The sequence below is a fragment of the Sander vitreus genome, chromosome 8 (assembly GCF_031162955.1).
Source record: "Sander vitreus isolate 19-12246 chromosome 8, sanVit1, whole genome shotgun sequence".
Lineage (NCBI taxonomy): Eukaryota > Metazoa > Chordata > Actinopteri > Perciformes > Percidae > Sander > Sander vitreus.
The window spans coordinates 24,588,959-24,603,970 of record NC_135862.1 but is presented as its reverse complement, the minus strand read 5'-3'; the positions used below and the strand labels follow the sequence as shown (position 1 = coordinate 24,603,970).

Here is a 15,012-nt window from a genome sequence, read left to right as displayed (position 1 = left end):
GCTCAGATGCAATGTTCAATATAGGAAGTTATTTACCTTTTGTGCTTTGAACGTCCATCAATGTGACATTTATTTTCTCCCTCAGCATGGACGGTATATTGGTGTGCAGGTAGGAGTCTCTTTTTGAGAGACCATTACAAAAAAAACAACCTTTCTGGCGTGGGTGGGGGAAAGTTGAGACGAAATCCCAGTTTGTTATGTTAATATAATTGAAGAAACACCAGAGCAAGTACAATATCAGGTGATAGATGTTTTGTTTTGTTACACCGGTTATGCGGCACAAACGTGAAAAGCTTATGCTGGGAGGCTCCATTAAAGAAAAACACCAAGCAGAAAATGTAAGGGGCAAAAAATGTAAAACATTAAATAAATATAATGAAATAACTTAATAACAAATCTAAGAGGTAATTAAGGAAAACAGTCAATATAAAAAAGACGTATAGATATATAATAGAATAAACTATAATAACAAAATATAAGAAGCAATACAAAATGTATACATTCAAGGCCTACATGTATTTACTAAACAGTGATATTGCACACAATGAATATTGCACATGGGGGTTAAATTATATTCCAGACGGTGGGTATTGCACAGGTTGGATTTCATTTTGCGTGTGTAAACGTATATTGGAACTTTAGATTTTCCTTTGTGGTGAATACAGCATTTTTCTTTAAGTATTATGGAATATTTCAGTAGCAAAACAAAAATTATCCTACGTTCGCTGCTTTTAAAGAATATACTTCTAAATAAAAATGTAACTCACATTGACTTTGAATGAGGAATATTTACTGCGGCAGTGGTCGCGCAAACTGGAAATCATAGCTTTTATTGCACTTGTCATCTGTTTCTGGTGAGATATGACCCATAAAAGCAATTTGTTAAGCGTGGCTAATATCAACCAGTGTCATGTTTGAAATAAAAAAGGACAATTTATACTCCCTCTTATTAACCTCGCTGGCTTGTCTGTGTAATTCAGAAACACAGCGCGGGACGATACGGCTACAGAGGACAAGAGGACAGTGGGTAAGAAATAGAGGTGACCTCCATCTATACACCTGAGGAATAGTCTCCTCTGCCTCGCCTTGATACATCCTGATTAACTCCTCGTATTTATTGCTTAGCACAACTGAAAGACACAACCTTGGAAAATGATGAATTTAAGAAAAAACCACTGATGTCTGTGTAAAATTAGAAACCGTTCGGTGCATCAGCTGCAGTGTATTTGAGATACTTGTGTAGCCCCTTCAGGGGTTCCATGTTGTGAATGGTTCAAAAAAGAACTTGAGTCAAGCATCCATCTGCCGAGCTCAAATTCATTACCAGATGCACTCGCTTTCGCATCATCTTCCCAGTGGCTATCGCCATGACTACGGAGCCATGCTGAGTGATGCAGTCGGGCAGATGGGCAGTGGAAGTTGTTAATGTATATATACCCCCCACCCCCCTTCTCCTCCTCCTCCTCCTCCTCCTCCTCCCTCCGGACACACAAGTCTTCTCTCTCTTTGTTGTGACCCCCATCGTCCACATTACGGCGGCGAAGGAACCTTGAGGCATAAAGTCATGGCTTCATTAGCTGTGGCGTTCACTCCCATTAAAGGCACTCTTACGCATGTTTCAAGGGTTTTTGCTGGCTTTGAAACATTAAGATACATTCAAAATGAGACAGAGGTTGGGTATTTTACAATGCCCTCTCTTGGTTAGACAATGCTCAGGCAGATTGTATATTGATTTTGTGGCCTACACTAAAATAAATGTGGGCATTAACCCAAAAGCAGTCTTTTTACCTCCAAATGACACACAGACAGGAAAACCTTATTAATAAAACCAAGCATAATGGAAAATCTATTTTGCATAAATGAACTGAAAGCAGAGTGTGTTCAAATAAACCACTTCCAAATCAAAAGGAACTTCATTTTTTTTTTTTTTTTTCCATTTCTTTTTTATCCCATTGTGTGAGTGCATTTGAATTCATTTGAAATGATAATGACGTTGCTGTAGTGAAATGGCATATATCAAAGTGTGTCTCCATCTGTAAAGTAACAATACAAATCCGAGACACAGTTAGATTTCCCCCCTGAGGGCAACAGTTGTGCTGCCAAGAACATTGTGTGAAAATGAGACACTTGCACAGGCTGTTAATAAAATGCTTTAAAAAGCCTTGTTTGTCCTCTATTCTCAGTAATTCATTTGATAGACAATTCAGCACGTCTGTCATTACCCAGTTATGTCATGCAGCGTCTTATGTGAAGTCATTGTAATGAGGTAACTTGTGAATAAGCAGTGATAAATTATTTATTTGGCAAAGGACTACATCTTGCCTAAAAAGCTTGACATATTTAGATGCTATTGCATTTGTCTCACTTTATGATATCAGTCTGCAGTAAAAGTGTGCTGCTTTTTATGTGTACTTATTATAAATGAAATGCTTGAAATGAGTGCGCCTTTAGACTTAAGACAATTTAATCTGATACTGATACAATATAGATATAAATAATCACAAGAACAGTACACTTTTACACAGTTTTAATTCAATTGCATTAGTCTCTGTCAGTCATCTCCTATTAAAGGGGCGACAGGGTTAAAAAGTGGTCTCTCTCTACGTAGCTGTAGTTTTCCATAGCTCATCTCAAAGTCCTTCTTAGTGCCACTTAGGACCTCCAGACTACCTGTCCTTACGTCATAACCGTGCACACTCAGTCGCTGAATGCGATAATTCACTATCTGCGTGGTCAGCTCCAAAACGCTCGGAGTCTCTGTGATTTGAGACATGCTGATCCCAGCACTGAGGAGGCTCTCAAAGCGCTCAGCCAGAATATCGTCAGGGTAGGTAAGCAGAGCCGGGCAGTTTAGGATCATGTCCCGCAGCTCTGTCTCCGAGCAGCCCATAGTGTCCTGGGAGTACGCCAGGGTGCGACGCATGCTGTCCGGGTTCAGCTCAGTGACATAGCCCCTGAGTTTGGAGAGGAGGCGGAGGAGCTCGGCCGTGTTGAAGCCCTTATCTCTCAGGAACAACAGGTTCTGCCTCAGCACCTCGGGAGGCTTAAGGAGAACAAACGGGTTCTGACTTAGCAGCTTCTGAAGCCAGGTTTTCATGTTGGCCTCCTCGCCCCCAAGCTCCTGGTAGGCCTGCTGGAGGGTGCGCACCATCACCTCGTTCTGCTCTACTTGCCGGCTGAAGCTCTGGGGAGCGCTGGCCATCAGCTTAGTGATGATTCGCTTGTTGAGGTTTAAGCTCTGGAAGTAAGCAATGTTGTTCCACTGGTTGTCATGGTGGCTGGACGAGGTGAAGAAGGCGGCTGGGAATTTCTCAATGATACCGACCAGCTCGTTCTGTTTTGGGCACACGGACATCCACAGCTTCCTCTGAGCCTGCATCTGCTCTGGGGGACAGAGGACCGCCTCAGGGTGATCTGCTAGGATCCGGGCAATGATGGAGCCCGAGGCTCCCATGTCCTTTAGCATGTCAGCTACCTCCTTCGTATAGGCTGGGCTCTGATGCAGGACCCAGCCCTTAAGTTTCCGAACCTTCTGGAGGTCCACAGAGAGATCATAGAGAGCCTCCACGGTCTGCTGGTTCTCTGCTGAGCTCAGTGTTACACATGGTCTTAGGTGTAAAGGTAGAGCTGTGGCACATTGGCACCGGAGGCACAGGGATGTTGCGATCAAGCGCAACATTGATGCAAAGTTCTGAAGCGTATCACCTAAAGGAGCCAGAGAAGAACTAACTTCAGTGGGCGACAACCAAGCAGGCAGCTATCTAACTTCTTTCTAAAAATACTAGCTCCTTCTGAAGTAGCAGAGGGAGCTAGATAATGACAGCTTGAGCAGACAGTTGCAGTGATGCACTCATTTATAAACTTTAATCAAACAATTGTGGTGACGCTCTGTCAGGCCAGAGGTCTGGCATGGTTTAATATTTTTTTTTCTCCACTATTCACAGAAATATAGTGCAGTACAACAATATCCTCCTGACATTATGCACAGCCAGGGGATATTTCTGGAGCTTCCTGTTGACTTGTCACTGAGTCACACAGACAGGAAAAGTAAATGTAAACAAACACATTCATGCTACGTATATGAACTCCCAGTATTGACAGATTGACAAAAATGTATCTTCATTAGGGTTGCAAATTACCATGAATATTCAAGATGGAAACTTTCCATGGGAATTAACTTGAAAGAATTGTCCCTTTGGCTCAGACAGTGCAGCAGTTTGGGCTGTAGATGTGATGCGCATGCAGAGGGTTGTAATTGTACAAAATTACTATTTAATGAGATACTGGCAAATTATCTGTACGTGTAATGAGAGAGTGCTTTCCAACCCCGATCTTCATTGTGCATTTTCCACCAGAAAACCTTTGGATTCTTACCTGTATTATTGTATTTATATGCAAAGTGATAAACATCTCTTAAAATCACTTTGTAATTGAATCCCCCTGCTTTGACACAGAGGGTACCCAGTTGTTTACTTTTTACGCTATTTGGGGTTATGTCTCTCATCACAGCCTGCCTTTATAACACAGGATTCTTAACAGAAGATAATGGTTAGAACTTATTCTGCACAGCTGGTGCCAGATGTTTCGTAGGGGAAAGTGGAAAAGCATGAGCTAACTCGTCGATGTATCTAAACATCAGCCACAGTCAATGTTATTGTCACGCTGAGCAGAGCAGAGCGGAGCGGAGCAGAGTCAATACATTTTCCAGAGGCTGCGCGGATAGCTAAATAACAGCAGTAGGCTATACGTCAACGATTTCAAAATAAAAGTCTGCTTGAATACTATTGTTTTTGAAGCATGGACTGTAAGAAGCATGCTAGGTTTAAGATTGCTATTGCTAACGTTACCTGGTAAATGAGAGAAAAGCATCGCGGGACATCATGTTAATCTCGTGACTTAACATGATTAATAGCCTATCAGTTACGGTTTGACAGAGCGTGTGAATATGTGGAGAGTGTAAAGCTAGTAGCCTTATATTAACATTGCTGTTAGAACATTGCCTTACCTTTAGCAGCGGTCAGAGGATGTGACGTTTTGTTATGAAATAGTTTCTTCTTTTACTGTTATTTTATGTAGTCTTGTGCACCACAGCGTCACATAGAGGCGGTCACGGGTACCGAAGACCTGCACAACTGAGACCTGATCATTTATAACGTGACCCTGAAATAACTTAGATTTGTTTTTAGAAGAAAATAAAAAAAATACATAAAATGTTCATGCAGGATGTAGAAAAGTGTAATTTGATTGTATGCTCCCAATGCCCTATTTCATTCCTCTTTTCAAAGCTCTGCTCTTTTATTGCAGCCCATATGTCCAGTAAATAAATAATTTTGCAAAAGTCTGTATCTCAAACAGCAGTTGGTGTACCTCCAAACCCTGCAGCATACGGGGCCCTGATGAGTGTAATCAGCGCAGAGCTGAATTGGACTGCACACAGGCAGAGTTTTCTCGCAGTTGGTGCTTAATCACGATGCTTGATCGCCAGCTCTGCAAGCTGTTCCCTCAGTAGCACATTAGATGCTGCTGCTGCTGCTGCTGCTGCTGCTGAGTGGGTAGCTGGGTTCATTATAGTTTATGTACTACTGGTAAACAGATGATGTGCCTCAAAGGAAATCAGGTTGCTTCTCTCTTTTTTTAATACCCTAAATGTTGACAGGAGTGTACTTATTATATAGTTGTCAGAGGGCACTGCCACTGACAGCCTACTAGTTTGATAGATCATGTTCAAACACAAACACAGAAAAGAGAGACATAGATTTGATTTTGCATGTGTTTCATGTTTTTTTTTTTTTTATATATAGTGGAAGCAGGGACATAAAACAACATGTGGGCCTGCAGAGTAAACAGTGTCATTCACTCTTTTTCTATTTGCAGTCAACCTGTTAAAAGTTTCACTCGCTTGTATCAAGGGGTTGAGCGAAGTCACGCAATCAGTATCAACCCTCGGTTGCTACAATGCTTCTGCTGTTTTTCCAGGAACTTAAAACATAAGCAGGATTTATTTATTTTTTTAAATCAAAAGTTACCATTACAAGCAAAATCACAGAGAAGCTGTCACTGGGTAAAACGAAATTGAACCTAACTGAACCAAAAGACGTAACAAATGCATTTATACTAACAGTATGCACAATGCTCTAATCCAAGGTCCCTGATCTGTTTGGGACTGTTATCCAATTTCTGTCAAGCGTCTTTAATACAATATGTAGCTGGTGTAGGATGTGTAACTTGCTAAGACCTGAGACACATTGCCACATACTGTGACATTGTTGTGTTTATTAACACTCAAATGAAGCAACTGTAACCAGGTTACCATACAGCACAGTCAGCGAACAATAGCATCAACAGGAGACAAAATGGAGGGTTTCAGATTAAATGTTGGCACAAAGAAATATACAAAGGCAATGAACTGGAAGAAGGAAGGAGAAGCTTTTCCAAAACTGCCACTTGGCAAAACAAGCAAACTGTGGTACAGGCTGTCAGACCCACTGCAGATGCTCACACCACTGTGTGCTGCTTGGTGGAGTTAAGGAGTAAAATATGCCTCATCACATATTTAGTTCTATTGTCCACTTACTTCACTAGGATGGATTCATCCATTCATCAAATCAACCTTTGACCTTTTTAAACAGGTCTAGACATCTCATAAAACAAACAGCATCATTTGTCTACCTGATTAAAAAAAAAAGCCAAACCCACTTCCTGCATCAGTGGCTGAAGTACAGCATGAGGGCGTTTAAATCTGAGAAACTGAAAGAGAAAGGTAGAGAGCCTGCTTCATCAAGAACACACAAACACAGTTCTTGATTAAGCTGACTTGAATAACATACACAGACATGGCCTGTCATCGTTTCATATTTCAATCACTGTCCTTACCGCAGTGTAAAAAAAAGAGAAGTTGTGCTTTACATTGTGTACCACAGGTGTGTGGCTGTCCAATTTAGACCTTGAATGCAACATCAGTAAGAAATGTTTTGATTTTTAGAGTAAAGTTATGTTGTGCTGTTTATTAGCTGGAGAGAGCGGTTACACAAGGCTTTATAGAGTGAAGTAATATGACAAGTAACGTAACAGCTGTGTCAGGTTGTTTTATAGTTGATAAAAGTCAACATTTGATTTGTGGTGACATATTAACTTATTGGCCAGAAGATCTGCAGGCAAAATATGTTATTAACTAACAAACAGAGCAGTTTAGTATTAACAGATTAAACACCCCTCGATTATGTTGTGTGATTAAAAACCAGACACTCTCAAAACTTCACATGATATGAATAATGTGAAACACATTTATTAGGATGCAAAGTACACTATGAGGTAGAAGCACTGATTACCACACGTTTCTATTCCTAAATGTTGTTTGACCTGAGAGTATTTTATTTTATTTTATCGCTTTCATGTTGCGCATCATATGACTCAACTCTTCTCTCTTTCCTCTCTCTCCATCTGATAAACTAGCACACGATTGAATTAATCCTTTGTATTTCTTTACAGTGCCAAAGAAGTACCAACTACTTCTAGATTTAGTTCAGATTAGTGTGCTCACTGAATAAGAGCATGATGGTACAGAAAAGATCTGCTGCATACATTTGCAAATGCTTGTTTGCACGGGAAAAGCACCTGATTCAGACATTATCACTCCATTTTTCATGGGTGTTATCCAGTGGTGGAAGAAGTATTCAGATCCTTTACTTAAGTAAAAGTACTAATACCACACCGTTAAAATAATTTGTTACAAGTAAAAGTCCTGCATTAAAAATGTTACTTAAATAAAAGTATGTAAGTATCATTGGGAAAATGTAGTTTAAGTATTACAAGTAAAAGCACTTCATGCAGAAAAATCCTCACATTTTAGAAACTGGAAACAATCCAAACAGTTCTGTGTTTAATTGGCTATTCATTTCAGCTGGACTTGTATGCCATTATATTGTTGGGTAGTTTAATTTTTAATAAAACATCATATTTTATAAACTACACATGTATTGTGTGCAAATATTGTATTGTGTGCAATATATTTCTCTGAAATGTAGTGGAGTAGAAGTAGAAAGTGGCATGATAAGAAAAGACTCAAGTAAAGTACAAGTATCTTAAATTTGTACTTTGTACAGCACTTGAGTAAATGTGCTTAGTTACATTCCACCACTGGTGTTAACCCATATGGTTTATTATAAAAACATCCACACAAACATGTCCTCTTAACTACAGTGACTGATCACACCCACAAATGATTGAAAACATGTCCTTCAACACAGTAATGTACAACCAGGAACATACTTTTTATTTTTATGTAGGTCTCTCCTTATTGGTTGTCTCAGACTTATCACTTGTCAATTCCATAAATGACTTTAATGCCTTTCTACCCTCTTCTGTCACGCATATAGTCACTTCACGTGTGTGTGTGTGTGTGTGTGTGTGTGTGTGTGTGTGTGTGTGTGTGTGTGTGTGTGTTTTCCTACTGTACGTCTAAGGTTGAGAGTGTGTTTGTGAAGGTCTGTGGAAAAATGTAGATGAGGTAACTGATAATAGGTGGAGGCGGACCTAAAGTGACAAACCTAAGTGGAATTGTTAAAACAGGCTTACTGTAAGCACACTTCCCAGAGTGTGGCACATGGCCCGGGACAGACAGACAACATGACCTATATCAGGATTCTGGAGTTTCTGCTTCTCTTCCTCCTCCAGCAGGTTTATAGTGAGGAGGCAGAGCCCATGTTCAGAGCAGCAGGCACCGATATCGAGATGGGGTATTGTTTCGGAGCGGATTATATTGTTGTTTATAGATGTGTTCCGGAGGGAGACCAGCTGCTTGGTAATTCCTCAGGTGACAGCAAGCCCATTACACCTCCTGCGGACCTCCAGGATCGCATCCACATCAGCCAAAATCAGCATCTGCTCGGGATCCTGATCAGTAACCTCACACACAAGGACTCAGGGATTTATAGGAGGGAATGCTGGCAGAACCACACGCTAGTCAGCCAGCACACAGAGCAGCTCTCTGTGTGCGATAAGGAGGTAGAATCTGAAGAGATCACTGTGAAGGAAGAAGATGAAGGGGCTGAACTTCTGTGTGACAACACTTCCACTGGTTTGAAGGGAACCTCTGTGCGCTGGTACTATGAAATGTATCCGTCTTATAAGCCCACACTCTTCCTGGACAGCAGCGTGTCGCTGGAGCTTCTGGGGGAGGAGCTGCAGGGTGTCGTGGAGGTCAGACGCAACGGGGCGTTGCTCTTGCTCGCCAACAGCATGTTAAAGAATAACCTGAACTTTTACTGTCTTGTGAGCAAAGGTAAGACTTGTCTCAGTTTCCAAAACAAACACCTACCAGACAACAGTGAAAGCAGGGAAATGTTTGCCTCCCAAGGGGAGAGAGTGATACTAAAATGCCCCTCTGAGGGTAACAACCAGCAATGGGAGACACCACTGGGGGGAATCACTAGCAGCAGAATGGGGATGGACATTTCATTTGGTGACAAATCAGAAGACTTCTCATTAGTAATTCCAGCCTTCTCGGATGAATATAGTGGGCCCTATTCATGCATCTCCTCTTCGCTTGAAATGCAGTACTTGCTGGTTCTTTGCCCCAAAAAGGAATCCCATGAAAAAGTTGGTGCTGAAGGCGGGAGTGTCTTGCTAGATTGTGATGTTGGCAAAGATGACTCCGAAAGGGTGCTGTGGCACCGTGGAGATCCATTAGGCAAACATGAACTTATCCACGACTCACACAACATGATGCTTCCCATCCCAGGGAATCTGAGGGGCAGGCTGACTCTGTCTGAAAGTGGCTCCTCGCTGACCATCTCCCACCTCGAGGTGAAAGATCAACAGGTGTACTGGTGTGTTGTTTTAGGAAGAACTGAGTTCCTGGAGGTGGACGATTACAAAGGGGATTATGATTACAACGATAGTAGGGATGATGCATTCACTGATAGCCAATACTGGGATGACACAAACAGGTGCATCTTGAAACAGGAGACCAATTTGAGCTTGACAGATAGGACAATTAGGCAACTAGTGACCATTACCTATGAAACTAGCCCCACAGCTGATCCGCCAGCAGCCTCTAATGTTACCATGTATGCTGTGGGGGCTGGACTGGTGGGGCTGCTGCTGGGGGTTGGAGCGATTGTGGCGGTGATTGCGATAAAGAGGAGGGCAAAGACCTCACTGGAGCAGAGGGAAGCAGCCTCTCACTCTGGACGAAACAAGACCAATGACATAAAAATGGACGTGGATCCTGGTTGTACTGAGAGGTTAACTCATAATGTTGAAAGTTATGCTTAACAACTTTTTGTAAAGTAGTGCTAAGGCATTGTATGTCCAAATGACATCAGCTGTCAGCTTGGTAAATTGTGAAAAGGTCATATTTATGGTTTCAGTTTCATGTTGATGCTGTTTTTTTCCCTTTTCTTTTATATAGTAGAATCTGAACAATACAAGTTTTGTCCATTTTGTCTTGTGACAGAAAATATATATATATATATATATATATATATATATATACATACATATATATATATACATACATATATATATACATATATATATATATATATATATATAAAAAGAAAGAAATGTCAACACATTGTCTTTCAGTACATAAAGCACAACTAACAACTGTGTTTTGAATTTTTCTGGTTGACTGACAGTGTGGTGTGGCTCTAACGTGACATCAAATAATGACTACAAACCAGTCAGGTTGCTTTCCTGTCAACAGATTGTTTGGTGGCAATAAGGCAGAGTGTAACGGCCCAAAATACCTGAAGCTCAAGTGTCAAAAGAGTCCCAACAGAAAGTGATTTCACTATGACACCTGCTCACCTGCCGCCCTGCACTTTAAAGTAATTAATTTAACTGCAGAAGGAAGGTTAAGAGTAGCAACATGGATCAGAACACATTTGTTAGTTGCGGAAAAACTAACCATGTTTTCTTTCTGACGCTAGCTGAGTTAACTTTAAGATATTTAGGCTAAAACTATTATTTTGATTGATCTTGAAGTTGTATTAATTAAATAATCTGCCATTTTGGAGTGAGTGCAACAAGCTGTAAATATAACATTGACATGCTATCACATGTGTCAGCAAACAACAGCCTATTTGCACATCCAGTAGACATGGAGCAACATTAACATTTATTTAGAGTCGCGTTTCTGTCCACCAGATGAATACAAGTCTAGTATTCACTCTCCTTTTAGCTCTGATCTGCTCTTCACCAGCTCCTGAGGGAAATAGCTGGCTCTTTAGCTGCTAATACTCTGCTTTTTGGTGCTGGGTAGGTAGTATACAGTCAGTTTCTACAGATTGATCGGTGCATCTTTAAAGAAGAAACGCTCCCCTTTTACCAAGGAGGAATGATTGACTATCATGCAAATTTGTCTCTTTCTTTTTGCAAACGATCGACACAGAAATACCAGCAAACCTAATTCAATCAGGAGAGACTGTTTGCAGATATGCAAAATGTTTTATTGAACAAGAGCATAATTTGAACTCCATTGTTATATTAATACATTTGTATTAATTCAGTTGCTATACTAATACATTTAATATAGGGGTAGGGAACCATGATGTAACCCCCCGATGGAATCCAGACACCAGTGGCGGTGGAGAAGGGCCGGAAGACCGGACCGAGGAGGCACTGGAGCGACAGCCGTAGAATCACCAGGACGGGAGGTGGAAGGGGAGGAGGAGGGACGACGCCTTTCTGAAATGACAGCTGATAGCACAGGGAGAGAAAGCGCTTTTAAAACAGTGTTGTGATGCTGTGATTGGCCTATGGAATCTTTGGCCGTTCCTGATTGGATTATCAGAAGGAGAGCGCCTCAAGCGCTGATTTGCTTTAGGAGAGACTGATTATTTGTTAAGTCTTCCTGAAAGAATTTGCGCTGAGCTACATTAGTCTCCTGCACTTTTTCTTCTTTCAAAAATCTTACTTATCAGGGGTCAATGTGGAATTAAAATTAAAAAAATGTTTAAGAAAAAAGTCAGTGTAAGAAAAACCAAAGAGAATCAAGAGACTCAAAAGAACGGACTCAAGCTGTCCGCACTATCTGTCGATGTTTAAAAGGCTGGGCTCTGTTGAATATGAAAAGCAAGACATGAAACAGCACACTTGACAAATGTTGTCACAGTATCTTACATTTCTTTGTGCAGGTTCTCCTATCTTTGATCAAAATACACCTTAAGCTATCTCACCTAACACTACACGCATATACTGCAATATAGAATCAATATCTGCTGTAGAAGTTTAGCAGTGCACTGCTGCAGAGTGAATATCACTATTGATCCAATATTGCAGTTTATGTTTGCAAAACACAAAATGGGATACAGTATATGAAGTGATTATTGACTAGCTGACTGTGGTCATATTGATTCAACTGTGCATTTTATTATACTTGATAACATACAGTAAAATGTGCAGTTTATATTTTAACAAAACATGTGCAGCTGCCCCAGTGCCAGTGTGTCATGCATTTCAATAAATACTTTCAAACTAGGATCTGGAAAAAGGATTCATCATCATCATTAAGTAATCTTATTTGTTCAGTTAGAAGAACTTTTAAACTGAGAGCACAAGTGCTCGTCTCATTAGAATGTGATTAATGGATGTTTAGAGTTAATATGCAGCAGTGGCAGACTGCTGTAGATCAACGCTGAGCTCCTCTGCAGCACAGCCACTGAAACACTTGTGCTCTCCCTCTGGCTGTCAGTAACCCCGGGGCCTGGAACGCCTCAGCTGTTCATCTTGTCAAGACACGATGTGAGTCCCCTACACCAGTGGTTCCCAACCTTTTTTCCTTGGCGCCCCCCCCCTACTTATGTCTAAGAAAAGCTGAGCCCCACCTCCGAAACCGAAGTTGAGGTAATTCTCTAGATAGAGCCTTACTTTCTTTTTTGATACAGAGGAGTTATCAGCACTTTTACGTTTCTCCGTCATGTTTCATTCATAAAATAGTGATGCCGTGGCGGCAGGAAAATGAGGATGATAGCAGCTAGCAGCTGACCTGATGACAGCAAGGGTCCCAGGTTAAGAGGTCCCGGAGGTTTGGCCTACTAAGTAGCATGCCTACAATTTTATTTATATACATTATATATTCTAGTGTATTATCATAATTTGTTTAACATCTGCAAATATATATTTTTTTTACCTCAACCTCAAACCAGATAAAGACTTGCGCACCCCCTGTGATCTTTGCCGTCCCCCTGAGGGGTTGACCCCAGGTTGGGAACCTATTGGTGGCTGAACACAACTACCAACTGCCACTTATACGACGGAGCTCTGTAACTGGCGTTGCGGAGCTCTGTAGCGGCTTAAAACAACTAATCAACTGCCCATAAAAATAATAGGGAAATAATAGGGAAATTATATATATAGGCCTGTATTTATATATATTTCGCGTTTCGTATTGCGTCGGTAGGTAATTATTGTTTGTCCAAGTGGTGTTGCCGTAGCTAGCTGTCAAAGATGGCAGACGTTCTGCACATGCGCGAATCACATCGTGTATTGACACCTCTCACTACCTGACAATAAAGTGTGCTGCTCCCACTAACCTCACACTGGGGAAAGCTATATGCATCATGTAGGTTTAGAAACAAACAAATTCAAGTGTCAAAATTAGGGCTGCATGATATGAGGTAAATATGCAATATGGGATAATGCTGTTGAATATCGCGATAACGATATTACTTGCGATAAACAAACAGAAACAGTTAAAGTGTACTCAGTTCTGCCTTTCTGCTGCTTTCACTATTCTGCTAAAATACAACAAATTCCTTGTTGAATTAAAAACAAAACGAAAGGAAATCATTTCCAACTTTCTTTTATTGAACAAATTGAACATTGGATTGAATATAAAAGGCACCACTAAGAAAAGAATGACATTACATTTTAAAGTGCAGTTTTTCTGCTGATATTTTCTTTCAACTAACACAAAAAATCTCTGAGTGTCTTTCGCGATATGTCGCTGCCTTTCGCAATATGTTTATTGCGCCAGTTGATATCGCGATGACGATTAAAAAAAAGATATATTGTGCAGTTATACATGTAACATTTACATTTTATAGCTACAAGGCTTTCATTTATTGAACTTTAAATGATGGATCTTTACGACATAATAAAGTAGAGGGGTGAAAGTGAAAGTCTTTTTTCAGCTTTTATACGGAAGGAGACTTTATCTCACTGGAGTGGAAAATTTAAAAAAAACTATTTGATCCATTTGGATATTCTACCTCGGCAAATAGTCACATGGATTAATGGTATAGTTTGACATTATGGTAATGATTCTTGTTGAGAGTTAGATGAGAGAATCAATACCACTCTCATGTCTGCACAATAAATATGAAGGTGCTGCCAACTGCCGGTTAGACTGGAAACACAAAACCACAAAGTGATGTTTTTTTTCACTTTGGTTTACTGAATGTACGGATTCGACAAACAAGATATAACATATGAATAGGGGAGTTTTAGATGTGCAGTTGTGCTACATTAATTTGGACATACAGGAGTCAAATTACAGTCTGCCCTCTTGCATACCAAAAATGCAACCAGTGAGGCAGCAACAAGCTGCAATATTGATGAGGCTTATTGTGCTGAACATTTTTGCACAATGGGCCACACAAAAACATTTTAGTGATGTTTGGTGATGCAAAGCGGCACTGGTGTGTTCTTGAACGTTCCGTCTTGCGACACAATCTGGAGATGTTGTGTTTGAGCAATATTTTCAGCTGCCAGATCGTATTACTCCCACACACTTAACCTTGTGAAGCCGTGATAAATATTTATGTTCCACAGCAGTGCCAATACATTCAAAGAACAAATATGGTTTCTGTTAGGAAATATTTGCTCAGCTGGTATATATAAATCACTAAATCTTATTCCATTGTTGTTCTTAATTTAATTATATCAATACCAATATCTGATACTGCAGCTGCAGCTGTGAACAGGTGGGCTCTCTGGAAGATAGAGCAGAAAACCCTAAACCAATTGTTTACATGTTTATTATATTAAATGTTTTTTTTTGTGTTA

General features: G+C 40.5%; 1 protein-coding gene across 2 annotated transcripts; it reads right to left on the bottom strand.

Annotated features, from left to right (window-relative positions):
- Positions 1–2,510: 2,510 nt before the first annotated feature.
- mterf2 (mitochondrial transcription termination factor 2) lies at positions 2,511–5,070 on the bottom strand. Of its 2 annotated transcripts, none has more exons than XM_078257601.1 (2): positions 5,006–5,070; positions 2,511–3,705 (listed from the first exon to the last, which is right to left on the bottom strand). In XM_078257601.1, exon 2 carries the CDS (start codon positions 3,677–3,679, stop codon positions 2,552–2,554), a length of 1,128 nt encoding a protein of 375 aa, XP_078113727.1. In that variant the 5' UTR covers positions 3,680–3,705; positions 5,006–5,070; the 3' UTR covers positions 2,511–2,551. The 2 variants fall into 2 exon arrangements, with proteins under 2 accessions (XP_078113727.1, XP_078113726.1); XM_078257600.1 differs by lacking the exon at positions 5,006–5,070 and adding an exon at positions 4,848–4,999.
- Between the last annotated feature and the right edge of the window lie 9,942 nt (positions 5,071–15,012).

Excerpts from the sequence above, each read along its gene's own strand:
- mterf2 (XM_078257600.1), bottom strand. The coding sequence starts at position 4,869 with ATGCTTTTCTCTCATTTACCAG. Across the intron at positions 3,706-4,847 it reads GCTTTTCTCTCATTTACCAG|GTGATACGCTTCAGAACTTT; the intron begins GTAACGTTAGCA and ends TGGCTCCTTTAG.